This window comes from Rhinoderma darwinii, chromosome 5, assembly GCF_050947455.1.
Source record: "Rhinoderma darwinii isolate aRhiDar2 chromosome 5, aRhiDar2.hap1, whole genome shotgun sequence".
Lineage (NCBI taxonomy): Eukaryota > Metazoa > Chordata > Amphibia > Anura > Rhinodermatidae > Rhinoderma > Rhinoderma darwinii.
The window spans coordinates 63,737,897-63,765,297 of NC_134691.1; the positions used below are offsets into that span (position 1 = coordinate 63,737,897).

General features: G+C 38.5%; 1 protein-coding gene across 1 annotated transcript in view; it reads right to left on the reverse strand.

Annotated features, from left to right (window-relative positions):
- Positions 1-5,299: 5,299 nt before the first annotated feature.
- The window catches only part of STMN2 (stathmin 2), a 34,697-nt gene continuing 12,595 nt past the window's right edge, over positions 5,300-27,401 (reverse strand). The window contains exons 2-5 of the mRNA XM_075826096.1: positions 11,912-12,007; positions 9,869-10,041; positions 8,479-8,670; positions 5,300-6,538 (exon numbers count right to left, since the gene is read on the reverse strand). Of these exons, the coding sequence (XP_075682211.1) occupies positions 6,479-6,538; positions 8,479-8,670; positions 9,869-10,041; positions 11,912-12,007 (521 nt within the window). The 3' untranslated portion in view covers positions 5,300-6,478. The remainder of the gene's footprint in view (positions 6,539-8,478; positions 8,671-9,868; positions 10,042-11,911; positions 12,008-27,401) is intronic.

Consider the following 27,401-nt stretch of genomic DNA (forward strand, 5'->3'; position numbering starts at 1 on the left):
ACAATGACAAATAATGGGAAAAGAGATCTGATACAATGAACACGGAGACATATACAACAGGGTCAGGTGAAAAAGACCAGAACCAACAGAATCAACCGTCCACTAGAGACCTAACACACGCTCAATTATAGGTAAGTAATTAGTAAACCCGGGGGTATGGGGAGGTAAGTCCCATACATAGTGCCATGTAATCAGCTAGATGAGCAGCGTGTAAAGTATGTCAGTATGCGTAGCCTGCACAATACGTGGTGCATGTAATAATACGTGCACAATCTATATAATATAATCAGTAGTACGTAAAAAGTTTAAACTAGAAAACATATGCAATCAGTATAAAGGCTCAAATAGCCAAGAAAACATATGCAATCAGTATAAAGGCTCAAATAGCCAAACATATGCAATCAGTATAAAGGCTCAAATAGTGTGATAATGGACTGAAGCACCGGCCTCAGAAGCAAAGGAGCACACAGTGGATTTTGGGCCTCCTTTTTTTTTAGAATATATTTTAGGCACCTTGTCAGGTTTGAAGAGGTCTTGTGGTGCCAAAACAGTGGAAACACCCCAAAAGTTACCACATTTTGGAAACTACACCTCTCAAGGAATTTATCTGGGTGTATAGTTAGCATTTTGACCCCACAGGTTTTTCGCTAAATTTATTTGAATTAGTCTGTAAAAATGAAAATCTACTTTTTTCTGAAAAAACATAGAAATTTTTAATATTTACGAGGAATAATAAAGAAAATGCACCCCAACATATGTAAAGCAATGTCTCCCGATTACGGCAATATCCCATATGTGGTAATAAACTGCTGATTGGACCCACAGCAGGGCTCAGAAGGGAATGAGTGCCATTTGGATTTTGGAGCACGGATTTTGCTGGATTGGTTTTCGGTGTCATGTCGCGTTTGCAACGCCCTGGAGAGACCAAAACAGGGGAAACCCCCCAAAAGTGACCCCATTTTGAAAACTACACCTCTCAAGGAATTTATCTAGGGGTATAGTTAGCATTTTAGCCACACAGATTTTTTGCAGAATTTAGTGGAATTAGGCAGTGAAAATGAAAATCAACTTTTTTTCTGAAAAAGCATAGAAATTATTTTTTTTACAAGGAATAAAGGAAAAAAAGAACCATAACATTTGTAAAGCATTTTCTCCTGATTACGGCAATACCCCATATGTGATAATAAACTGCTTATTGGACCCATGACAGCGCTCAGAATGGGAGTAGCACCATTTGGATTTAGGAGCACGGATTTTGCTGCATTGTTTTTCGGTGCCATGCCTTTGCAACGCCCTGGAGGGACCAAAACAGTGGAAGCCCCCCAAGTTACCCCATTTTGGAAACACCCCTCAAGGAATTTTTCTAGGGGTATAGTGAGCATTTAGACTCCACGGGTCTTTTGCAGAATTTATTAGAATTAGGCGGAGAAAATTAATATCACAATTTTTTTCCACTAAAATGTTGAATTTTCTCATTTTCACAAGGGATAAAGGAGAAATAAACAATTTTTGTAAAGCAATTTCTCCCGGGTACGGAAATACCCCACATGGGGTCATACATTTTTTTCATTAAAAATGAATTAACCCTTTCAGGACTGATCCATTTTTTGCTTTCTTATTTTCATTTTTCACTACCCGCCTTCCAAGAGCCATAACTTTTTTCTTTTTCTGTCAGTAGAGTGATGTGAGGGCTTATTCCTTGCGGGAGGAATTGTAGTTTCTATTGATACCATTTAAAGTGAAATAAAAAGTACTGGGAAACTGAAAAAAAATAAATAGGAAAATGTAGGAATATAGGAAAAAAATCTGATTCCATTTTTTGGGGTTTTAGTTTTTACAGCTTTCGCCGTGGGGTAAAAACGAAAACGACAGCGATTTTGTCGGTTTAAATTATTTACGTTTTTTACTGTGTTCACCGTGCAAGTTATATAATGGTATATTGTAATAGTTCGGCCTTTTACGGACGTAGCGATATCAATTCTGTTTATTTTTTGACATTACTTTTGAAGAAAAATGGGAAAAGGTTGTTTTTTTTTAACTTTAAACTTTTTCTTTCTCACTACTAATAACTTTAATTCTTCTACACATTTTATTAGTCCCCTTAGGGAACTTGTACCAGCGATCATTGGATCGTGGGTACAATATGCTGCGATACTAATGTATTGCAGTATATTGTTATTTTTACAGACTCCTGTAACAGTACGATCGCTGTTCCTGTCCATTAGTCCTGGGTGTCAGCTGTAATACACAGCCGACGCCCGCAGCGTATGGAGCGGGCTCAGCACGTGAGCCCGCCCCATACATCACCCCCGCATAGTGCTCAAAGGGGTTAATGCGCAGCGGATGGTGTGAATATTGCAATTTTCCACTGGTATGCCATTTTAGTGCATAATATGTTGTGCCCAGTTTGTGCCCCTGAAGACAAATACCTCATAAAGCGTTAAGCGGGTTCTCCCGGGTATGGCGATGCCATATGTGTGGACGCAAACTGCTGTTTGGGCACGCTGTAGGGCTCAGAAGGGAGGGACGCCATTTTGCTTTTGGAGCGCGGATTTTGCTTGGTAGTTTTTCTGTTTTGGGTTTCGCTGGTATTTCAGTTTATAATGTGGGGGCATATGTAATCTGCGCGGAGTACATCAGGGCATAATAAGAGGGTATAATAATGCGGTAAATAAATAATAATTCATAGATGTGTGGCCGGTGTTGCACTGATCAATGGTGTCGGATGTTACCCGCTTTTAGAAAACACTGCACATATTCCTGGGAGCCAGAACGTCTTTATTTTTTCACCACCGGAGCTGCGTGAGGTCTTATTTGTTGCGGGACAATCTGTACTTTTCATTGGTACCATTTTGGGGTACATGCGATTTTTTTGATCACTTTTTATAAAAATTTTTTGCAAGCCGGGTGACCAAAAACAAGCAATTCTGACAATGTTTTTTCGTTTATTTTTTTGCGGCGTTCACCGTGCACTATAAATGATCATTATATTTTATTCTGCAGGTCGGTACTATTACGGCGATACCATATGTATATAGGTTTTTTTTATGTTTTGCAGCGTTTGTGCAATAAAATCACTTTTTTATAAAATAATTTATTTTCTGTCACCATATTCTGAGAGCCGTAACTTTTTTATTTTTCAGTCAAAAAAGCTGTGTAAGGGCTTGTTTTTTGCAGAACGGGTTGTAGTTTTTATCGGTATTATTTTCGGGTAAATGCGACTTTTTGATCACTTTTTATTCTCTATTTTGGGAGGGGTGGTGACCAAAAAATAGCGATTCTGGTGTCGTTTTTTATTGATTTTTTTGGGGGTGTTCATCGTGTGGGAAAAATAACATTATAGTTTTATAGTTGGGGTCGTTACGAACGCGGTGATATCAGATATGTGTACTTTTTTTAACGTGTTCATTTTTTTCCTATAATGAAAGACTTATTATAGGAAAAAAATGAAGTGTTTGTTTATATAAATTCTAACTTTTATTTTTACACTTTTTTAAAAACATTTTTATTCTTTTTTTTACTTTTTTCACTTGTCCCACTAGGGGACACTTAGACTTGCAGCTTTGATCGCTGCTGGAGTACATTACACTACACACGTAGTGTAATGTACTCCAATTGTCATTGTGACGTGACAGTCACACTGAGAGGAAGCCTCGGAGGACTGGCAGGAGGCTGCTCCTCCGAGGCTTCCGTACATGGCAACCCGGAGGTCATTGTCTGACCTCCGATTGCCACGACAAGCATCGGTAGCACCCACGATCACTTTGTGGGGGCTTCCGATGTGCTTCAAACCACTTAAATGCGGCGACGGCAATCCGTCGCCGCATTTATGGGGTTAATTGCTGAAATCAGCGGCGATGGTCCGCTGACCGGCAAGGCTGGAGTGTCAACTGTCGGGGACAGCTGACCTCCCGGTTCCCGGACACTCTCCGTTAGGACAGTGTGCTCCGGGAACTACTCCGCAATAGTACGTCTGGATGCGGGAAGCAAGCCCTGTGCAGGACGTACTATTGCGGAGCAGCACGTGAAGAGGTTAAAAAACGGCTGAAAATCATAAGCTGTTTTCCCTTTCGCAAGCTCACGCCGTGCTTTGAATAAAGCTGTGCATGAATGAAGAGAAGTGTATGACGCTGATTGGTCAGCGTCATACACTTCTCTTTACAACGCCGACTTGGTTAAACAAAAAAAAAAAAAAAAATACCCAGTTGGGCATTTAGAAAAAGAGCATAAATCTAAAAATGATCAGAACTTTGTCAATAATAAACGTTTTTCAAAAAGCAACAACACAGTAGTTATCACCATCAAAGCGCTTATTAGATTAGGTAGGAGATAGAGAAGTATTAAACTGGTGACAGAGCCTCTTTAAGCCATTGAAAAGCCATTGAAAAAGACAAGTTAAAGTTCCCTGCCACTGTGTATTTAATGTGTTAAAAGTCAAGTTAAAGATTGCTACATCTGTATGGCTATATTCAAAAGTGCACTGTATCCTACATATAAATACAGAATATATGTGCGCTGAAGGGTACATATAGCATTTAGATTTTTTGTTTGATGATCCCTGTATTAAATTAATTATGTTATATACTGTAGTCATCAGGAAACTTATGTGAATAGAGAAACTATTGAGCTTATTAAACCTAATGATAAAACTCTGCAAGCGCAGAACTAGCAAGTAACTAATTCTGGTCGCTGCAACAATCAGAGGTGACCACCTTTGTAAAGAACAGCATGATCAACATCTATGTTACATAAGGGCTGGCAGCATAAGCACCACTAAACCATTCCACTCTTGTATTCTGCAGGAGAATATCGCCATTGTCTTAAAGAGGACCCGTCAGCTCTCCTGACCGTTCTCCTGTTTTTGAAAAGTATTTGTTCACCATGAGGTAACAATGCTGGGGCATTTCTAAGAACTCTGTGTTGTTCTATTCCTCTGTTATTCCTCCTGGAAAAGTATGAATAAATTAATGACTGGGTGTTGCCATTCCCCTTATCAATGTCCCTACACAGTACAGTCTGACGCTGATTGGTCAGTTTCAGGGTGCATAGGGACACACCCTTTGACAAGGGAAATGGTAACACCCAGTTGTCAATTTATTCATACATTTCCAGGAGGAATAACAGGGGAACACCACTGAATAGAGTTCTAAGCACAGATGCTCCAGTATTGTGGAAGCATTTGCTAAAACAGACATGTCAGGAGAGCTGACAGGGCTTCTTTAAGTAGGTTTATCTTTCTGTTTGGTAGTGGGGATGGGGGTGTCAGTGTTTTTTTGCAAGTAAAAAAAGAGACCAGCCATTTGTAAGTTCTCAGAACCCCAGTTCTTTATTAACCACAGCTTGCTCACAATAACATACAGGAAATAGCACTAATGAAGAGTAGAATATACAGGCAGCAACTTCCATGGGGACAGGAACAGTTTCAAAATCGCAACACTTGGTGGCTGTTAGGCAATTCCACACTTGGCACGTGCACCCTGTCTAATGATCCCTGTAGATTTACTGATAACATATTCAGGAATTTGCTTTTTGCTAATAAAGGAACCCTTCCTACTGCTGAACCAATGGTAAAGTTCTCCAAGTTCAATAATAATCTTACAGGCTCCATACAGAATTACGTTGTACAAACCAGTCCTTATTGACCTTTGCGGAATAACAGGGAGGGTACAGGGAGCTAATGCTAGGAGAACTGGGACCATGTTTGCCTACCCTAGGGTCCTTGTGCAAATCAGTTTCTTAGTTGTCTTACTCTATCACTACAGACCCTACGTCTTTCTTATACTGTATGTAGTGTAATTAATCAAAAACAGTGACATCTATTCCCCAGGTGTTACAAACTATCGAACTAATGGAATAGCGGTTTAGCCTACACCGGAAATCACTGTAAACGTCTTACCATGACACACAAGGAAGGACATTTTTGTTTTTCTGACAATAAGAATTTCTCTGACATGTAATAACATCATTGTACTTGGGTTATAAAGACTGAATTAACAAAGTGGAAAGCTTACAAAATATCCAATACAGCTCAGAGATGGCGGACCTCACCACCACCGACCTAGTGATTACTTGTATGTTTTGCACCAAAGGAATGGCCGCAAGGAATGAAATAAGACAAAGGTTTTTTGGACAGATTCAGCAAATTCATTTTAGAAGAGACAGACAACACCTAAAGCCTGTTACAGGACATGTAAGATTATGAAATAACTTGCATAATGCAATACTTGTAATTTTTTAACAAAAATGTAAGTATTTACAAAATAAGACCCACATTTTTTTTTTATTTTTTTTTTAAACATGAAGCAAATCATTTTGCAAAGAGACCACATTTTTTTGTTTTTTTCTTCGATTTTTTTGTTCATCATGAGTTCTTGTAGTTTTTTTTCTTTGTTTTGATTTAGTGATGTCATACATATTCCATATTATTATCGCATGATCCGTAAATATAGGCAAATAAGTGACTAATGTTGGTATATTTTCAGCCTGACAATTCTTCCTGGAGTTCCTTGTTCCTACGGACCTCGGCAGCATGTCTCTCCTGTAAAAACAACAGTAAGGCCTCTGAGTACATGAAGTACGTTCATTTTGGTCAAGATTAGGGAACTAGTAGCTCATCACCAGAAGAATAAACTTAAACATCCTAACAGTCCATGAGCCAAATAGTCATGATCTAGGTCAGCTTCCTTTACTTGGTATAACTGGGTGTCTGTATACAGCTTCAAGGGTGTATGTATCCTACAAGCATTCAATGGGACCACCTGGGGAGAGGGTGCCCAGCTAGGGTTGGCTGCATCCTATATTTTAAAGGTGTTTTATGGGACTTAACCAGGGGTCTATCCTACGGCCCCTTCATTGTTTAAACAGTTGCATCGGTTGTACAGTGGCTGTGCCTTACATTACAGCCAAGTCATATTCAAGAGAATGGGATGGGATTGAGTGGCAGTACCAGGCACAGCTACACTTATAAGTAGACATTGTGCCTGGGTAAACAATGAAGGGCCATGGTGCTCGCTGGAGTGCCGCGGACCTCTCATTCTACTACTCGGCAGGGGTCCAATCCCTGCGCCGTTGCCCTACATTATTTGCACAGGCACAGTGAGGTCAATTTTAGGATTAACCTTCAATGTTTAAGTCCTGGAAACTTGTGCAGGGCTATTCAAAGTCCTACTACATTAGGAAACAAGGGTGTGTGGAATTAAATAGCAAAGGAAAATTGTTGGCACTACTCAAAAATGAACATAAACGAAGATAACAAAATCACTGCTGGGACCAGTAGTTTCACGATGTTCCAATGTGTTGGTGCTTATTGTAAATGAAAAATCCGTAGTGGAAATATCCAAGAAGAAGAATATATCACGGCACTCACCGGTAAGAAATAGAAGAAATTCTTATTTTTAGTGCTTCTTAAAAGTACCTGTACGGGAAACAAAAACACATAGCGCGGCCACTACATGCGTCTGTCTCCCGTACAATTAATGTATGGAATTAACCCAATGATTATGGAAAGGGGATGGGGCAAAAAAGGGCATTTTAATGTCATAGAGGGGAGTGCCCTCTACTAGCCAGTAAGTAGAGATTCTATTAATGTGTGGCTCTCGCTCTGGTGGACCCGGCCAGTGCATACATCATGTAGACAACCAATGAATTTAACGTGCAGCTTATAATACTATATGTCCTCTGCAGCGACTAGAGGTTCTGAAGCCGGGCATGTAGAGAACTGCCGATCACCAAGCCAGCATCAATCTGAGAAGTTGTCTTCATGAGGCGACCCTTTATAGAATGCAGAGAAATCCTGATGCTGCTTTTTAGGTACCATAAAAAAGAGCACTCTTCAGACTGTAGTTTGTGAATAGAGTCTGCATTCTGATCCAAGGGCGGACATATCTGCAAAAGGGTAAAGGGTCCCACTACCAACTTAACCCCTTACTGACCGGGTGTGTTTGGGCAAAGTTGTTATTTTTCTCATCCTCACATTTCGAGAGCCATAACTTTTTTATTTTTTTTAATCAATGTAGCTGTATGAGGGCTTGTTTTTTTTTTTGCGGGACAGGTTTTTCGGAGGGAATGCATAAAAAAAACAGCAGTATTTATTTATTTTTTAAACCTATTTAACCTGCAGTTATGAACCCAAGGATCATGAAGATTAGATGTGGGGCAAGAAAGCACTAAGTCCTTATGTCCTGGTGGTTAGAGGTATGATAATATTGATCCAGCACCTGAAGTTGGCTAAAATTAAATTTTTGCTATGGGGCTAAGGCCATGGGCAGCCTTTTAACAGTGAACAGCCTTATAACAATGCATGATCCTTTTAATATACTGTACGCAGAACTTCTTGAGGCAATGCCTGAAGGAACATATCCAAAATATATATATTTAGAATATACTTCGGAAGACTTAGACCTGCTTAACATTTGTTGTCCAACTCAAAGTACAAAATATTATATCCCCCTGAGAACTTTACAACTATATATTCCTTACCTTCTCCTGAAGACGTTCCAAAAGGCAAGCTAAATAGGCCTCACGGTTTTCTTTAATCTGTTCCATTTTAAGTATCAGTTTTTCCTCTGCCATTCGGCTGAAGTTATTGTTGTCCTCCAGAGCCTTTTGGAGAACTTCCCTTTCATGCTCTCGTTTCTCTGCCAATTGCTTCAGGATTTGGGCTTCCTGAATCTGTAGGACAAAACAGAACATGGCACTGAGTAAATAGTAGCTCACCACAGTGCATGTGGTCATTGAAAATAGTGATACTGTATTTTTCAGTATTATTTGTTTGTAAACCATAAGGCCCTATTCACACGGCAGATTTTGCGTGACAGGTACTGCCTCAAAATCTGCAGCGGTATTATTCCTGCAGCCGGCAGGAAGATTCCTTCTCCCATTGACTTCAAAGGGACGTTCGGGCAGAACCGACCCGAAGATTAAGCAGGTTCGAGCAGAAGCGTCCGCTTCCCATTAAAATGAGTTGGAGGTGGAATTTTGAGGCGAAATCTGCAGTGGATTCCACTGCAAAAATTCTGCTGTGTGAACAAGGCCTTATTCACCCTTGTTTATAGATACTGATATTTTGAACACAATAGTAAAATCCCATTAATCCGGTAGCTACAGGACCATCATTGAGCCCTGATTATGATTTTCTATATCTCTTGAAATTACTGTTATCTTATACATGCAGAAAAATATTATTTAGATTGTCTGCCTCAACATTCGTCCAAATGTTTTTGCATTTATAGTATTTTATTTTTTACGTTTTAGATTATTGATGCTGGGCTAGTTCTGCATTATTTAGTGCTGATTAAAAGTTTTGAAGTAGTTTTTGTAAATAATTCCAGTATTCGACCACCAAGCCTCCCTGTTACAGATGTTGATGACGCCCATTAGATATATATATATTTTTTTTACCTCAATGGATGTAACCATATCTATACCAGCCATAGCAGCTGCTACAGGGTGCTGAGGCTGAGGGGGACCACTCAGTGCTGCGCTTTATGATGTCTAGCTCCACTATGTGGTGGGTTCTACTTTGTGAAGGAGATCGGACATATGACACTTCTATCCTTTGGTTGTTGCACTAATAAAAGTAGTTATGTGGCTGCTTGCATTACGACAGTACTGCAGACCCCCATATCCCTGCTCTATGTCTTTATATACGCTGTCATGCGTTTACTTTATTATAGTGCCAGGTTTTCTAAAATATTATAAGGAAACTTGTGGAGGAGATGGTTTATCTGTATTCTAGTAATCTCTACTGTTCCCAACAGTTCTCAATATGGCTCAATGTAAATAGACACATTTCTATATTTTGATGTAACCCTCTTTTAGCCTGTATGATATAGGGCATATTATGAGCATATAAATGTTTTAGATATACCTTTCTTCTCTCTTCTGCAGCTTCCAGTTTAGCCTGTATCTCTTCTAGGGAAAAATCCTTCTTCTTTGGAGAGGCCAAGGTTCGTGGAGCCTCAGAGACTGGAGATGGTGGCTTTAGTATCAGCTCAAAGGCCTGGCCGGATGCACGCTTATTAATCTGTTTCACTTCCATATCTATTCAGCAAGAAATAATTTTTCACCATGTTAGCCACTGTAGATGTCAGATACTTTCGGGTAAAAAAAAGGAAACGTTTTTATAAAAATAATTTTATTAGCTAATTGGAAAATTACAGTTTGTCAGGGGACAAATGCCCCTTTGCCAGTCAGGTTTACAAAATGTCCTGACAAAATATACCATCATCCAACTTCCATATTCCATAGTATTTAAGTGAGGGCATACATGTATTTCTTTATTATTATTTTTTGCTTGTATTCTTTCTTATCATTGTTGGATGTCAACTAAAAAAAAAATCAACGATGACTCTCTACCAATAAAATACTGTAATACTGTCTATTATGGAGAGGACAATAGAAGTATGATAAGTAGATGACCATGTGCATTGCCTTGACAGTACTGTTTCTAATGGTTTCTGTAAAATATCAGCAAGTTGTATTTAGGATCAGTAATGCCACTTTCACACTGTTTGCAGTTTCAATTTGCCATATGCATGGGAAAAGTTTCCAGTGCAAAATTTAGAAGTACCCAAAGACTTCCATTCAAGTGTCCCTTTGGTCTAATTGGGCTTGTATACGGCGGTATAACTTTTATCTGTTTTATGGAATAGCACAGCAGACTGCACTATTCAACACAGGGGCACCTAGTCAAAAAAGAATCCCGCTCAGTGTAGTTTTTACAATGGACCCTATGGATGGAAGTATACTTTGGGGAATGCTCCGAATGCGTATATCTGACAGACACTGCAAAATATAGTGTGAAAAGAGCAGTGTGATGAGTTTTTACAGTAAAACACGTTGTCTTGGTTTTACATAGAACTTTAGTCAAACCCACTAGATTATCTTATCCCAATATATAACTATATTGCAGAGATAAATACTGCCCTAAAAAGTTAAATGACCGATTCAGCGCTGCTATATATGTAAGATTTTGTAACTTAATTAAATGAATGTACTAAAAGCTGCAGTGTGGAGTATCCGGTACTGTGCCGTGTGCCTGTTCTAACACATATATTGTATAGAGCTGCTTCTAGTTATCTGGCAAGATATTAGAGATTCCTTACGAGTCGTTTTGTGTGCTGTTACATCTGTACTTTCACAGTGAATATAAAGATAATGCCAATGGCTCCCACTTGCCATATTCTGTATGACAAACTAAATTAAGTCACTTGGGATGGAAACAATTGGAGCAAGAAACTAAGATGAATGTGACCCGGAAAAACTCTGAACACAATCTACTTTGAAGCAATATGTACAGAAAAATGATATATCGGGGTGAGTATTACGGTGCCTTTACACATATCGATAATGTGTACGATTCAACGATTTCTCCCAAAAGCAACTTTCGCTAATGGTCTTCTAAAATTTGAATGTCATGTGTTTATATGTGGGGGTTCCTTGATATTGCGATGCAATTGTAATCGTAGGCACGTGGTACAGAGGCGGGTTTAGATGGGTGATTTAATTGCCAGACCTTCTAGTGATTACATTTACAGTGATTTGTAAGATTCCGATAGCACCTACTCCTCATGCCTCAGAATTTCCATGAAGTATTGGAGAAAGAGAGATTTGTCAAAATTCTTTTGCATAAGGTGGCCAAAAAAATGGAGTACATGGCATGCTCCAAATAATAATAATAATAATAATAATAATAATAATAATAATGTATTTATGTGTTTTATGCCTTTACCAACAGTTTCAAAAAGTGTAACATTTGCTGCCGCGTATTATTGGTATACATGTACTCCAGGCATGAAGTGGAATTGGGAAGAGAAAAATTTGTAAAATGCCTAGCGAGTTGTACAACAACAATATTATGCCCCATTAATGCACCATTAATGCCTCTCATGACACTATTTATAAGTCTTACCGTCAAATGTGTACGCATTGATGTTTCGGGGCTCAGAATGGAAACATGAGCAGATTAGAGAGAGCATAGACAGCTCCTTCATTTTTTCTTTGTAGGCTGGAAAAGAAAAAGAAGAAATATTAAGTCTATTAAATCTATAAAACCCATTTATAGGAAACAAAATATTGAGCACTTTCTTTCTTACATATTACATAGGTTTAATTTTGTTATATTGCATATTATGAAAATGCGGACTTTCAAACCACATACCTATAATTCAGTATTAGTGCTCATGTACACAGCCTATGGAAAGCTATGGACCCATGCCCCTCTGATTTCACATGGGAAAAAACAGAGGTTTTTTTCTCATAGATACTGGGAAAAAAAGAGTGGCATGCAGCATTACGAGGTTTTCTCCCCTAGACGTTATAGTTTCGGAGGAACTACATGACAGTACTCAGAGTAGCTAGGGTTGGTAATATGTAACTACATGAAGCCTTAGGTCACGTTCAGACGTGGAGGAATTGCTGTTTAATTCCGCTGCGGACAGTATGAAGTGGAAATCTGCAGCAACTTTTTTTCCCATTGGTTTCTATACCTTTTTAGGTAACTTAGTTCAGAACTTGCGGAAAATAATAGTGCAAAGTTTAGGCTGCGGTGCAGAATTTTCACTCCGCAGCATGCACAGTCTGTTGCGGAGAAGCAGCGGAATTTTACTGAGGATTTTAGCTTTAGCAATGCAAAGGCTCCCCCTGAGGAAGCAATATAATAGCGAAACGTGCGTTGGGGCTTTTGTGCTGGAGTTCCTATCGGACTGCAATTCTAACAAATTATGGGTAAGCCTTTGTCCAATGTATCCTCTCACCAATAACCTGATTAAGATAACTGGAATCCCCTTGTTTGTGTGTTATACTTAATAATGGAGTCTATGTAACACTGTTACTTTTTATTGAGTTCATTTAACTCCACTACTTTCCATATGAGGGATCTCTTTAGTATACCTGAGAGGATTTGTCTTTGTGACAATATAGCCAACCCAGCTTGTACACCAACAATGCCGGTATCTGCTCCTTGAACCTTTTTACTAGAGTCTTGTCCTTACATTATATTGTATTATATACATATATTTTTATATGACTGTCTGTCTGTATATGTTAATAAAATTTGTACGTTTGATATATATTCCTGGCTATAAGCTCTCTTCTTTCTGTGTTTTGATAAACTTCAATAATATACAGAAATTTTATTGGCAGAATTAAAAACAACTAAGGGCACATTCACACGTGGCGGAATTGCTGTAGAATTCTCCAGCGGCCGTTTTTTACATTTGTTTCAATACCTTTTTTGTCAAGTTAGTTCAGACATTGCGGAAAACTCTGCTGCGGACCATAGGCTGCGGTGCAGAATTTTCCCTCCGCAGCGTGCACTGTCTGTTGCGGAGAAGCAGCGGAATTTCACTGCGGATTTCAGCCTTTGCAATGCAAAAACTGAAATCTGTGGCAAGTCCGCTGTGATATCTGCAACGTCTGAATTACCTGTCAAATATGCAAATGTTGGTGCAGATTCGTTGCGTAATTGCTCCAAATCTGCACCAACATTTGCAGCGGAAAAATTCCGCCACGTCTGAACGTGCCCTAAGAGGGCCCTTTAATGTTTTTTTTTTTTTAAAAGTTCCCAGTAAATTGTTTGCATAATGATTCACCAGTAAATTAGGGGTGGGGTGGTTCAGAATTGATAAAGCTACGTAATGATTATATTATGACAGGACGTCATTTGCTAGAAAAGACTGTTATATCTAGAAGAGCTGGTGGGAAAAGAAGAACAACCAGCAACAAGATGATTGGATGGATGGATCCTAAAACAGAAATTTTGTGTCAGAATCCATGTAGGCAAAAAACACTGAATTATAAATAATAATGATGTTTTTGAATCATTTCTATTTTTTAATACTTTTGTCTAAATTTGCGACATTTGTAATTGTTGCATCCAGGAGTGAGTATTGGCCTATTTGTGGCTGATCGATAACTGCTGCAATAATATATTAACTTTAGCTCTAGATCTTGCGATAACCAGCGAGATATCACGTTCTGAGACTGGTTGCTACCATGGGGAGATGTGGGAAGATGCAGGGGATACCAGGATACCCCTACTAGGAAGATTGGGATCCGACTTCTGCGGAGAGTCATATCATTATATGTTTAGTAAAATATTAATCTCTTAAGGGGCTAATGGTTTTTCAAATAAAACAGATGCCCCATTCCAGGAGATAGGTCCTCTTTAAACGATGGGTGATGATTATGACATTAGTACCAGTTTTCTAGAAACGTACTAAGCTATGAGAAAACACAAAAAAAACACAGAATCTATAGCTACTGCTTTATCTGACATGTTCTGCACATAATGTCTAAAAAAGGCAATAATCAAGGAAAAATGCATCACTTATTAGTCAGAACTGCAGTTTAGTTACAAGGATATACTAGAAAATATATCTTTAGAATAATACCCATACACATATAAAAAGGGTAAGGAGATGAAATGCCACCTTTGTTTAACATTTTCTATATAATCTTCTTTTGTCACTTGGAAACCATCAACAAGCAGGCTTGCTGCTGCTGACAGATGTTAATATCTAAGTACATGAATACTTGAAATGCCTGTTTTGCTGCCTTGGATGCTCAGATTATTACAACAAATGCACATTATCTGAATGTCTAAATAAACCTTAAAATGTATGTTTGTTGTTCACTTTTGAACATTATTTTACTATTTCTATACTGCAGTAACAATTCTGCAAACTTCATAGCTGAAATCTCCCAACATTCCTTGCGGATTCAAAGTCTTTACAAAGTTTTCTCTGGTTATCTAAATTTTGGCCACCATACAGTAATCGGATGTGGGAAAAACAAATGATCCCATTAAGGCCATGTTCAGACGTGGCAGAATTTTTCCGCTGCAAATGTTGGTGCAGATTTGGGGCAATTACGCAACGAATCTGCACCAACATTTGCATATTTGACAGGTAATTCAGACGTTGCAGATATCACAGCGGACTTGCCACAGATTTCAGTTTTTGCAATGCAAATGCTGAAAGCCACAGTGAAATTCCGCTTCTTCTCCCCAACATCATGAGGATGCTGCGGAGGGAAAATTCTGCACCGCAGCCTGATTTCCGCACAGTTATTTTCTGCAACGTCTGAACTAACTTTCCTAAAAATGTATAGAAGTAAATGTAAAAAACGGCTGCTGCAGAATTCCACTGCGGACTGCGGAGCTCAGGTTGTTGCTGTGTCTGATGACATGCTTAGCAACGGTTTCTTAGAAGAATCAGCAAAATTGTAAATGCGGCTCTGGACTAAATTCCAGGCTATTCCTCAGGATCAATAAAACACACAGTAAGTAATATAATGTATTTTCCAAGTTACTAAAACTTTTTCTGTAGATTATATACAAAGTGTAATAAGGTGGTCATAGGTGGATATACCTTTTAAGTGATGAGAAATGACTACATACAACAATGCCGCTACATTTCCAACAGTGGGGCAACTGGCAATGTCATTTAGCTGACCTTTTAACTCTTTCCTAGCTTGATTTTTAACTTTGAGTGAAAATTGATCTCTAAATTGCTTATATGGGGAAGTGAAATTACGCACAGTTTTCATTGAAAACATCCTAAAAATAAAGAAAATGTAACATCTGCGATTCCTGTAATCAGCAGAAACCAGCAAAACTATATCTTACGCTAAATATAAAACTAATATTGGCTCGGCAAGACGACGGAAAAAGACTGCATATTATTAACAGCCCGGATTACTTGTTATGATTGAAGCTGCTAGCAGTAGACAGATGGGATACATATTAGTGCAGTGTTTGGCAGAACTCCTTTTTTCCCATAATTAGCAATCCAAAAACGACACTGCTCTGTGCTCCATCTGTATGGCTACATCGTACGTTACATACAGACAGATTGTTTCATCACTAATTAATCAATTCCCATCAGTCTTCACCTTGTCTTCTCTACGCTTTCAGTTAAATTGCATTATAAAAACAAAAATGCTGAAAAAGGTGCTTAAATGGACCACAGCAAAACCCTTTAACATAGCAACGTGACAATAAACGGGGAAACTGGTGTTAAACGTAATGCCTACATTATCTTCCTAAAACTGGATTCCACCTATGAATAAAGATAACGCACTTACTGGATGCCAGAGTTAGGCCGGATTTACACGAGCGTGTGCGTTTTGCGCGCGCAAAAAACGCTGCGTTTTGCGCGCGCAAAAGGCATTTGACAGCTCCGTGTGTCATCCGTGTATGATGCGCGGCTGCGTGATTTTCACGCAGCCGCCATCATAGAGATGAGGTAGTCGACGCCCGTCACTGTCCAAGGTGCTGAAAGAGCTAACTGATCGGCAGTAACTCTTTCAGCACCCTCATCAGTGAATGCCGATCACAATATACCCCAACCTGTGAATAAAAAAAGACGTTCAAACTTACCATGAACTGCCTGCTTCCTCCAGTCCGGTCTCCCGGCCGTTGCCTTGGTGACGCGTCCCTCTCTTGTCATCCGGCCCCACCTCCCAGGATGACGCGGCAGGTCATGAGACCGCTGCAGCCTGTGATTGGCTGCAGCCTGTGCTTGGCCTGTGATTGGCTGCAGCTGTCACTTGGCCTGAATTGTCATCCCGGGAGGTCGGACTGGAGGAAGGAGCCGGGACTTATCGGTAAGTCCGAACTTCTGTTTTTTTTTACACGTATATGTATATTGTGATCGCAAGTCACTGTCCATGGTGCTGAAACAGTTTAAGTCTTTGAGCACCGTGGGCAGTGACTGTCTCCTGACGTCGCGTACCCGAACATTTTTTGCCGGGTTCGGTCAAAACGAGTTCGGCCGAACCCGGTGAAGTTCGGTGCGCTCATCTCTAATTTGACACTCCGTTTGGATGTTTGTAACCAGAAAAGCACGTGGTGCTTTTCTGTTTACATTCATCCTTTTGACAGCTCTTGCGTGATTTTCGCGCATGCAACGCGGGACCGTCCGTGTGGCATGCGTTGTTTTCACGCACCCATTGAAGTCAATGGGTGCGTGTTGCGTGAAAAACGCAAGAATATAGAACATGTCGTGAGTTTTACGCAACGCACTCACGCAGCGCAAAATTCACGCATCGTCTAAACAGCCCCATAGACTATTATAGGTGCGTACGACACGCGTGAAAAGCACGCGCGTCGCACGCGCGTATAATACGCTCGTGTAAATGAGGCCTAATAGTAATAGAGGTAACTATTTTTGTATTCACTTCTAAATGGCAGACTGTGAATTCAAAAATATACTTATTCCCTTCCAAAGACATTGCACCTAGTAAGTTTAGATTGTGAGCTCCATTGGTGACTGGGACTATATGAATATATTACACTAAAAAAAAACCAGTAAATAAATGAATAAAAAACTATCATGTCTTGTTTTGTAACGAAATACTTTTTACTCTGTAGCCTTTGTTTACACCACTGATTTATGTTTAGTCCTACATGATAACCTGAGCATATACCAAGGAGGGAGGAACTTTTTATGATCAAAACGAATGCCTCCTCCTGGATCATGTATTTTGAAGCTCCCAAATCAACCCATGTACACCCTACACTTAATGCCCTAGATAACCCACCCACCCCATATCTGAATGACAGTGCTGCATGGGATTTGTTTTGTCACAAGGCCCTCAGTGCTATAGATCATGTGTTAAATGTTGGGCTTGGTCTAAGGGCACGTTCAGACGTGGCGGAATTGCTGTTGAATTCCGCTGCGGACAGTTCGCAGTGGAATTCTCCAGTGGCCGTTTTTTACATTTGTTTCTATACATTTTTAGGAAAGTTAGTTCAGACATTGCAGAAAATAAGGGCATGGCCAGACGTGGCGTATTTGTGCCGACACTGTCTGCATCAATGCTGCACATAATCTGCGTTGCAGATTCTGTTGCGGCTTTGCCTAAAATGTGCAGTAAATTGCTGCGGATTAGCGGTTGCGTATTCAGAAGAGTACTTCCTGCTGTCTTTTAAAACATTTCATCTCATTCTGGCTATAGACCTAGAAATACATAGGTCCAGCCAGAATGAAGAAATATCCTGTTCGTAAAACCAATACGCAACGCATCACACATAACATCTGCGGATTTCATTGCGGAATTTTGAATCTCCATTGAAGTCAATGGAGAAATTCCGCAATGAGTCCGTTACACGTCCGCAACAGCCAGAGTATGCTGCGGACACCAAATTCTGCACCGCAGCCTATGGTCCGCAGCGGAGTTTTTCGCCACGTGTGCACGAACCTAACTAAAAAGGTGTGGAAACCAATAGAGAAAATGTCCGCTGCGGATTTCCGCAGCAGACTGGCCGCAGAGGAATTCCAGAGCAATTCCGCCACGTCTAGCCATGCCCTTACTGTGCGGAAATCAGGCTGCAGTGCAGATTTTTCCCTCTGCAGCATTTTCTTCCCATTGCGGAGAAGAGGAATTTCACTGCGGATTTCAGCCTTTGCAATGCAAAAACTGAAATCTGTGGCAAGTCCGCTGTGATATCTGTAATATCTGAATTACCTGTCAAATATGCAAATGTTGGTGCAGATTCGTTGCGTAATTGCCCCAAATCTGCACCAACATTTGCAGTGGAAAACTTCCGCCACGTCTGAACGTGCCCTTAAGCTGTGATTTTTTCTTTTTGTATTATAAGGGTTAATCTCCACCTAAGATAAAATAAAATTGCCAACCTGTAGAAAATCTAGAGCCTTTTAAAATGAGCTCTATTATTATAAACAATTCGATGACCCAATGGTCCCGTCAGATAAATTAAAATAAACTGGAAATAATTAATTAAATCTGAAAAAGATTCTAAAATGGAAAACACTGTTAAGTTTATAAGTATATATATATATATATATATATATATATATATATATATATGTATATTCTATAATCAGTACTTGGTGATTAGTATAGAAAGAAAAATCAACTACGGTACATGCTTGTTTCACTACATGGTTTAGCGCAGATCAGGGTTACCTTAGGCAAACGTCTGGTACTTCAAACAAAATATATTCCTGTTTACAATTCTTATCGGAGGAGTGAAATATTTTCCTCAATAAGGAAACCTCTAACTGAGGCATCTGTCAGGCAACTTTTAGGGATTAACTTTTTTCCTAAAGTATTATGTTATTAAGCGATGAACTAAAATAAGGGTAAATGTTTTTATTTCTATACATGGAAAAAAATGTCTGTTTTTAACCTAAAGCATTTATGAGACCTTCATTTCTATTTCTGTCTCTCTTAGAATATATTGTGTTTTGCCAAATGTATGTTTGCTTTTTTCCTATTAAGTCCTCATGCACACAGCAACGTCATAAATCAAGTAGAGCATCCCTATGATTACACGTTACGGAGCAGTATTCACTCCATGTGCCACTGTATGGTGTCTCCCTAGAGCCCTGCATTCTCCTCCGTAATATTCCATGTGATGGAACATGGCAAGAATATTTTTTTAATTTATTATATGAAGTGACATAAAAAATTTTTTTTTAAAAAACCCAAACCAGCTGTACAAAAAAAAAAATGGCGGAATTGATTTTTTTTTTCCATACCTCCTTTTTTTTCCATATCTCCCACCTATCAAATAATAAAAGTTATTCAATAAGTCCTATGATGATAAACAAATATCTTAAAATAATTATTGGTCCCTAAAGGCTTATTCCCAACTTAAACATTTATGGCATGTCCTGTGGATATAGATGCATGTCCCAGCTCTGGGACCTGTGCCTATATCAAGGACAGGGGTGCTAGATTGGAATCTGAACCTCTATTGACCTCAGCTTTTCTCCTCTATTGGTGGATCATGGGATGGATGTAACACTGGGTACCCTATGTTCCTAAGAGCTTCTGTCTATCCCCTTCAATGGAAGTGCTCATGGCATTAAACTGTTCTGTCTGCAGTGCTATATTCATTCTTTACAGACTGACTTGTCAATGTTACCTCCAACCAGTAAATCACATCATGTATGACAGGTAGCTGACATTGACCCTCCGTCATGCTCTGAACATTACTAATCATACAATGCTGTGGAGAATGAGGTGACCGCAATACTAGCCCTTTCCTCTGCGGAGCGCACTGTAGGGTTATGGATATTAAATGTAATTACTGAAACCTTTGCTGTGGACATTACCCTTTACTAAAATACATTAATATGGCATTTTCTGAAATAAATTACTCCGAAGGTAAATGATAATACTAACAGATACCATGTACATTAACTTACATTAATGTACAAAGGGAAGGCTGGGGTACAGTAGTCTGGTGAGGAAAGGGTCCTTAATTCGTATTGTCCAGTGGGCCCTGTTTCCTTGTCATGCCTAGAGCTTTATTTGACTATATTTCCCATCTCATAGGGTACTGTGTGATGCACTTTCAAACAGGACAGTTACATTAGGTAAAAAAACATCATCCATTTGTATGTGGGATTAAGTGTGAGCTATACAAGATGACACAAGTATTGTACTCATTTATATAAGTAGACAACTAGACAGGTCACTGCATGAAAACGCTTCTCAGATACTAATAACAGTAAGAACATCTGATTAGAGGGGTTGTCTGGTTTGGAAACCACATTCTCAAACAAATACCCTATACCCTATTTAGAAGTCAAGTACCCTATTAATAGTTAAAGGCTATGTAAACCTTCGATGGCCATTATATATATATATATATATATATATATATATATATATATATATATATATTTATATATAAATATATAAATATAAACAGGCCAGTCAGTGTATTTAGTGCAACTTTTTAATTAGTCTTTATTAAAAATAGTTTTTACTTTTTGATATACAGCTGCTCTATATTATCTATACAAGGAAGCTGTATGTAGCACTAATTTCTGTTCCCGTCTGACGGGTTTGGTGAAAGCGGATCTCTGACACGCATGATCCACCTGTTATTCATAACTTAGATGTGATAGATTACAGATGGATCCTGTATGTCAGAGACATGCGGGACCCACTGACACTGAGCCCATCAGGACCGCGGGACTGACAGATTCAGGTCATAGCAAAAGATACAGCTGCTCTGTATAGAGAATACATAGCAGCTGTATCTCAAAAAGTAAAATTTTTTTTTAATAAAAACTAATTATAAAGTTACACCAAACACACTGACTGACCTGTTTATATATGTATATATATGTATATCTACATAAAATGTCCCCAGAACAGGGAGCAGCTAGGACCCGGTATGTCCATGCATTATACGGACAACTCATTGATTTCAAAGAGACTGTGTTATGCCTAATTTTTCCTTTGGAGGCGCTACAGAGGAATTGAACTGTTGCTACTAATTACAGCTAATCGCTGTGGGTTCTGGGCATCCTGTGATCAGCTTATCATCAGGGGACGCTTCTCACATCAGGGTTTGTCTGATGCAGAAAATCCCTATAATAGGAGGAATGAACAGAGACTGACAGGAGAAATAAGACTGTTAGAAACAAGGTTATTGGATGTTAAATGAACGCACGGTATAAGCATAAGAAGAAAAATAATACTTTTTATGATCAAAATAAATACCACCCATGCTGTCCTAATAATAAAGGCAGCTGATGTAGAAACTCCATGTACCAGATAATAAGACACACAATGGGGGCTGTGAGTGACAGAAGGCTCATACTAATCTGCTGAAGTACTTATCACAGTATGAGTGAACACCTAGAGATGTCCATATGCTCCCTTCCGTTTACAAGGCACATCATCATCTGGTAAAATATTCCATTATTACTTTATACTGTACTTTAGTTGGAATCAAGACGAGTCAAACATTTATTTCCCCATCTTCTCTGTTGTAGAATAAAATTGTGGTTTAAGGCAAATTTTTTAGGCCATTCTTAAAGAACCCACATCTGTGGTATTAATTATTTCATACAGGGAATAAAATCCAGTAACATTTTCTACATTGATATCAAATATGCACATTTGTTTTACAGTAATAATGCTATGATTAAAATAGTGGGATTACTGTGACACAACCTCAATGTTTCCCGATAAGAAACAAGACTATTCCATCAGTCACAAAAAGTCCAACTGGTCGTAGAGAAACATTAAGGTTGCATTGCATCATGGTTGTTGTATAGCCCCTGGCTTCAGAGAACATCCACCTAAAAGTGATTTTCTAATCTATCGTAGAGACATTTCAGAAGATTAGCATTGGTGGATTTCCTGAGCTTGGACCTCCACTGATGACTACAACCATAAAGTGGCCAAACCCCTTTGGAACTCTACACAGATTTCTGGGAGTCTTAGACAATTTTCTAATCAATGGGCCATTCATATCAATGGTACTTGTTTCTGCGACATGATTTCCACTAGCTCCGGTGTCATTTTTAATAGTGCTTTAGATGCACTGCTCCCTTGGAGTTTATAGGTGAATACAGGTGCTAAGCAGTATAGTTTCATAGTACTAGTCATAACCATTATTTGTATGTTCCTCACATGATAGACCAATACTATTGAACTAGTGAAATGGAACGTAAAACACTTAAAGGAGCACTACAACTAAACGCGGCAACTTAAAGCTTAGAAAAATATCTGCTAATAATTTCAAGTACAGGTATTTAATGAAGTAGTTCTCATTGGGGAAGGAATTATCTGGACTTCTTGTCTGTAAGGACATTGCACTCATCCTTTCCCCAACGTGAAATGGTCTTATAAAAATTCTTTAAGGAAACCAACCTCTAAAGTTGAAACAATTTGGCGAGTATATGCTGGACACATTGTTTTATTTACAAAAAAGGCAAAGTTTGCACTTGAACTACGGCAACCGGCTCTTCTATTTTATATTATATTCAGACCTACAGATTAAAACTTTCTAGGGTAGCAAGTTTCAGAATCTAATAATTATTATTATTGTTATTAACATTTTACAAATTTGAACCAATACAAAAAATATTTGCTCTAATTTAACATGGCACATTATAGTAATTATGAAAGGTAAAACAGATATTAGTATAAAATATGTGTATATGGGGTAGGCACACATGCGTCCCATCTATACTGCTTCAATCCATGTAGCATGTGTAATGCATTGGTAGTTTAGCATTTAGACCACAGCCATAGACTAAGGACAACCTTGTAACCATCAGGATTAACCAACACTCTAATGTCTATGAGGACGGTTATGGAACTTGAGGCATCTGATTTTGGGAGAAACATTTCCAAACAGGTCCGGCATTTCCTGCCTAATTCTATTGTTTTCCCCATAGACAAGCAGAGATGTCTGGCAGATGCTATTGCCTCAATAATGTTTGATCAAGCTGTGGTCAAGATGTTAGGTTAAATTCACACCACGTTTGATGTTTACGATTAGTGGGACCGCTTAAACTGGTCCCACTGAACGTATAGATGCCTATACAGTTAAATACACCATACGGTATATATCTTTTTTGCATGCAGTTGCATTGTATATAGTAAAAGTACATCAACTGCACGTTTCTATGCAGTTGTGGCTGTGGGATTGTGGCATATGCAGGCCAAACTTATGCCAAAAGGACAACATTTTGGCATACGTTTGCCCTATTAAACTCTGTAGGCACGTTGGCTAAGATTTTACTGATGTATATGCCGACAGTACACCACAGACGTGGTATGAATTTAACCTTAATGGGTGGTTTAGATGAGTCATTTGCTCTTATATACATGACCAGCTTAACAGGGACCATTTGAAAAATATATTTCTATATGTAGTGGTAGTATCAAGAATGGTACTAAAATTACTTGGTAATATAAAGAATATAAAAGTAGAAGTGTGCAGTCATTCTAATAATAAAATAAAAAACAATATTACAGAATATATAGCAAAAGTGTTGTTGCTAAAAGATCTGAAAATTAGTTTTGAATTATAGAAATTTGTCTTTCCTTATTAGCGGGAGAATCAGACCTCTTATTGCAGCATCCAGTTCATAAATACCCAGGGAATCAATTTGAGGGCACACACAGTGAGAGAAAGCTGCGCCACAATCCCTCAGGTTAACCCAGATATGTCATTTACCAGGCTTCATGTTTTATACGATCTGAAGAAAGGAGTTTAGATAGAATTGCAGAATCTCATTATTTTCACAAAATGCTCTTGGTGATAGAACATGAATCTGATTATAAAGCTGCATCAGGCAGCAAGAGGCAGATATCATTTCAATGTGAGCTCTGTGCTCTTAGCTTTACTAATATAATGAAGTTACTGCCAGAAAATACAAGATATCACTAAATTAAATGAAACCTGAAGCTGAATTATACTGCAAGAAGGTCGACGTGATGTGGTTCAGTACCGTACGGAGGGTAATAAGACGAACAGTCATAACACTTTATCATGATAGAAAGTTCTTCATAATATTCCTAATATTTCAAGAGGGCCGAGTGCTCAAATAAAATGGTTAACAGATGCAATTTTATTATTTCCAACTATTATGTTAACATACAATCCAGAATTTATCACCCCATATCCAGACATCGAAATTAATCTCCTCTCATCTACAGTTATGGCAATCTAATCCAATGTTAGCAATGTGTATTTAGACTGGACATAGCTGGTTAATGAAATATAAAAAAAAATGTTCTTAAGGCGACCATACACATGTAATAGCTGAGCATGAATGTTAATTTCACTGGGGAGAGTGGAATATGCCACTGCCAGACCCTTATGGCAGTGACTCATCTTCCACGGGAACAAAGGAAATCAAACATGCCTGATACTTCTTTCCATTGACATCTACTGTCGGGGACGAAATTGACAAGTTCTGACATTTATCTAATGTGTATAGCTCGCTTTAGGATACTTCAAATGCAGAGAGTTTTGTTGAATTTCTATCCAATAAAACCAATACCAATTAAAATTTATATGCGTCAATTTCAAATTTGTCTCTTTCTTATCTGCCAGAAAAATAATCTGACGTGCTTAAAAATCTTTGTCTGCCAATCACCATTATAACCAGAATTGTAGCATGTAAAGAGCATGTAAGATATCTGAAATACAACTCCACTAATGGGAATAGGAAGGTTTTATTTGACCAAAATCAAGACTAATGAGGAAAACAAAAATTGGGTCTTTTCTAATAAAATATCCTTCTGATTTCACATATTGCAGGGGAAAAAAATCCTCAGAAGACGCAGCAGAAAAAGACAAAAGCAAACCTTCATTTAGGTGGTTTGACACATAAGAAGTTTAAAACCACTTAAAGCCACACAAAATGACAAGGCAAACTCCCATCATAAGGAGAACAACCCATGGGAGGGTAACAGCATATTACTATAGATGTGAATGGCCAAAAAAATTCATATATTGAAATAATGTAAATAATCCACTGTAAAATGTATAAAAGCCAAAGAAAATGGTTCAAGAAAATAAAGCAATGTACCTTATTAAGGGAAAACAAGACTATAGACCATACTAGACATTGATATAATGCAGTATCAAGTTCAAGAATATTATGGCCAAAAACAAGATACCCTTCTTGGACCAGAGCCCCACACGTATTGCAATTTTGAAACAAAAGGGATATCCCATGCTTGAAAGTTATGAAAATTGGGCCCATGGTTCAATAAGGGCTCAGCTGCAAAGGCTTGTATTTAATATAACTGACCCTAAAAATAAGTTTTTACATTCTAATAAATTACTGATGATAACCAGCACTATCCAACAAACATCTAGCGCTGGATTTAGGCTGGTTTCTAACATCCATATTCCATCTGAAGTCTAGTAGCCCCGCTCTACTGAATTGAACTTAGGTCACCATAGGAGCTGTAATTACAGGTAAAATAGCCCTCTTTCTTAGTCACCGGCAGAGGGCACTCTTACTCATGTGGTTGGTAATGTGATCACCAGGTCCAATGGAGGAAGGAGTAATTCTGTAAATCAGAAGACAGATATGGTAATGTAGGGCTCCTGTCTTCTCTCCCAGGTGTCTGACTGTTACTATGGTGGATATGAACTATTATACAATTATATTTTTATAATATTTAATGTATAAATACACAAATTAATTCTATAATCTTATATTACTCATCATAACATATCATTGAAACATTTCTCCAGTTACCTTTGTTATGTAAAGTGAATATTGACCATGAATTCCTATGTGAGAAACTGAAGGGTTCCTTTCATCCCACCATACCACAACCTTACTAATTATCCTGTATGAAGGTAAATAATACTACTGATGGTGGACAGGTTCTTGAGCAGCCATTGATACATCAGTCTTTAACAATTTAATTATTACTACTTTCCTGTTTTACATAAATGGCAATGACAATTTATATTTTAACAGGATATACTAAGTACATTTGGATATGAAATGAGGATGAGAAATTCTTGCATTTTTGTTAACTTGAATAAAAAATATTCTGATTTTGATTGAACTTGATGTCATTGACTTATTAGTTATATTACTATTTTTGTACATTATTTTCAAAGCATATTAGGAAAAATGCTATGGCAAACTTTAAAGCACTAATGACAATACAATGCAATTTCCATTATTTTCCTGGTAACCTACAGTCTAAAACTCCATTTAAAGGCTATATGCACATTTTGATTTTTACATATGTTAGTGTCTACCCTGAGTTAAAAGATTGCATCAAGTTTCAGGCTGCAATCTTCATTCTTTCATTAATTTTCAGAATATCAGACTTTTCTCATGTGGTCATGACCCTCCAAGTAATACATGCTGGATGTGAGGACAGTGAATTCAGGATGCTGCTGTCTTCACTGCCTCTTATGTATCAACACAGCTTCATCCCTGTACTGCTTTCTCCTTCTATAGACACTTATACAGCCCATGTGTGATCTTTTTTGTCTTGTCACTGTGTGATCTCTCACTTCTCCACATGCAGTTTCTGCCATGTGTGCTTTTCTCCCTATGTACACTAGGATACAGTACAGCCTGTGGGATTCCTCTCATCCTTATCTACAGATTGTGTGATCCAAGCTCCCACTCCCCTTGCATGTTTTCTCCTCCCTTCCTATACTCTTATTCAGCTTGCTCTTCTGTGTCCAACCTCCTCCTTCCTGATGGTATCTCAGAGAAGAGAGCGCAAACAGAGCAGATAATGTCAGCAGAGACCGCCAGCAGCCAAGAGCAGTGTGCGGTCAAATCTAAGTCAGAGGCAGCAGCACAGCCAGCTATGTTCAAAAGCTGGCTAGACTCTACAGCAAAAAATGGTAGGACATTTTTTTTGAAAACTATTTAGAAAGTTGCTTTTATTTGCATTTAAGAAGAAGATGAAATGTATATAAAAAAGTGCAAACCTGTCCATAGCCTTCAAAAGTCAAAATCTGCTCAAAGTCCTATCATAGCCGAATTAGTGGGTACAATTGCATCTATAAAATGCCCCCCAACCCCAAATGCTAAACAATGAGGAAGCATGCCTCACCCCTAGACCCCTTAGAGGATTTCTGTTCCAAAGAAATCAGTGTTGTGGGTCATGTGACTTTGTCA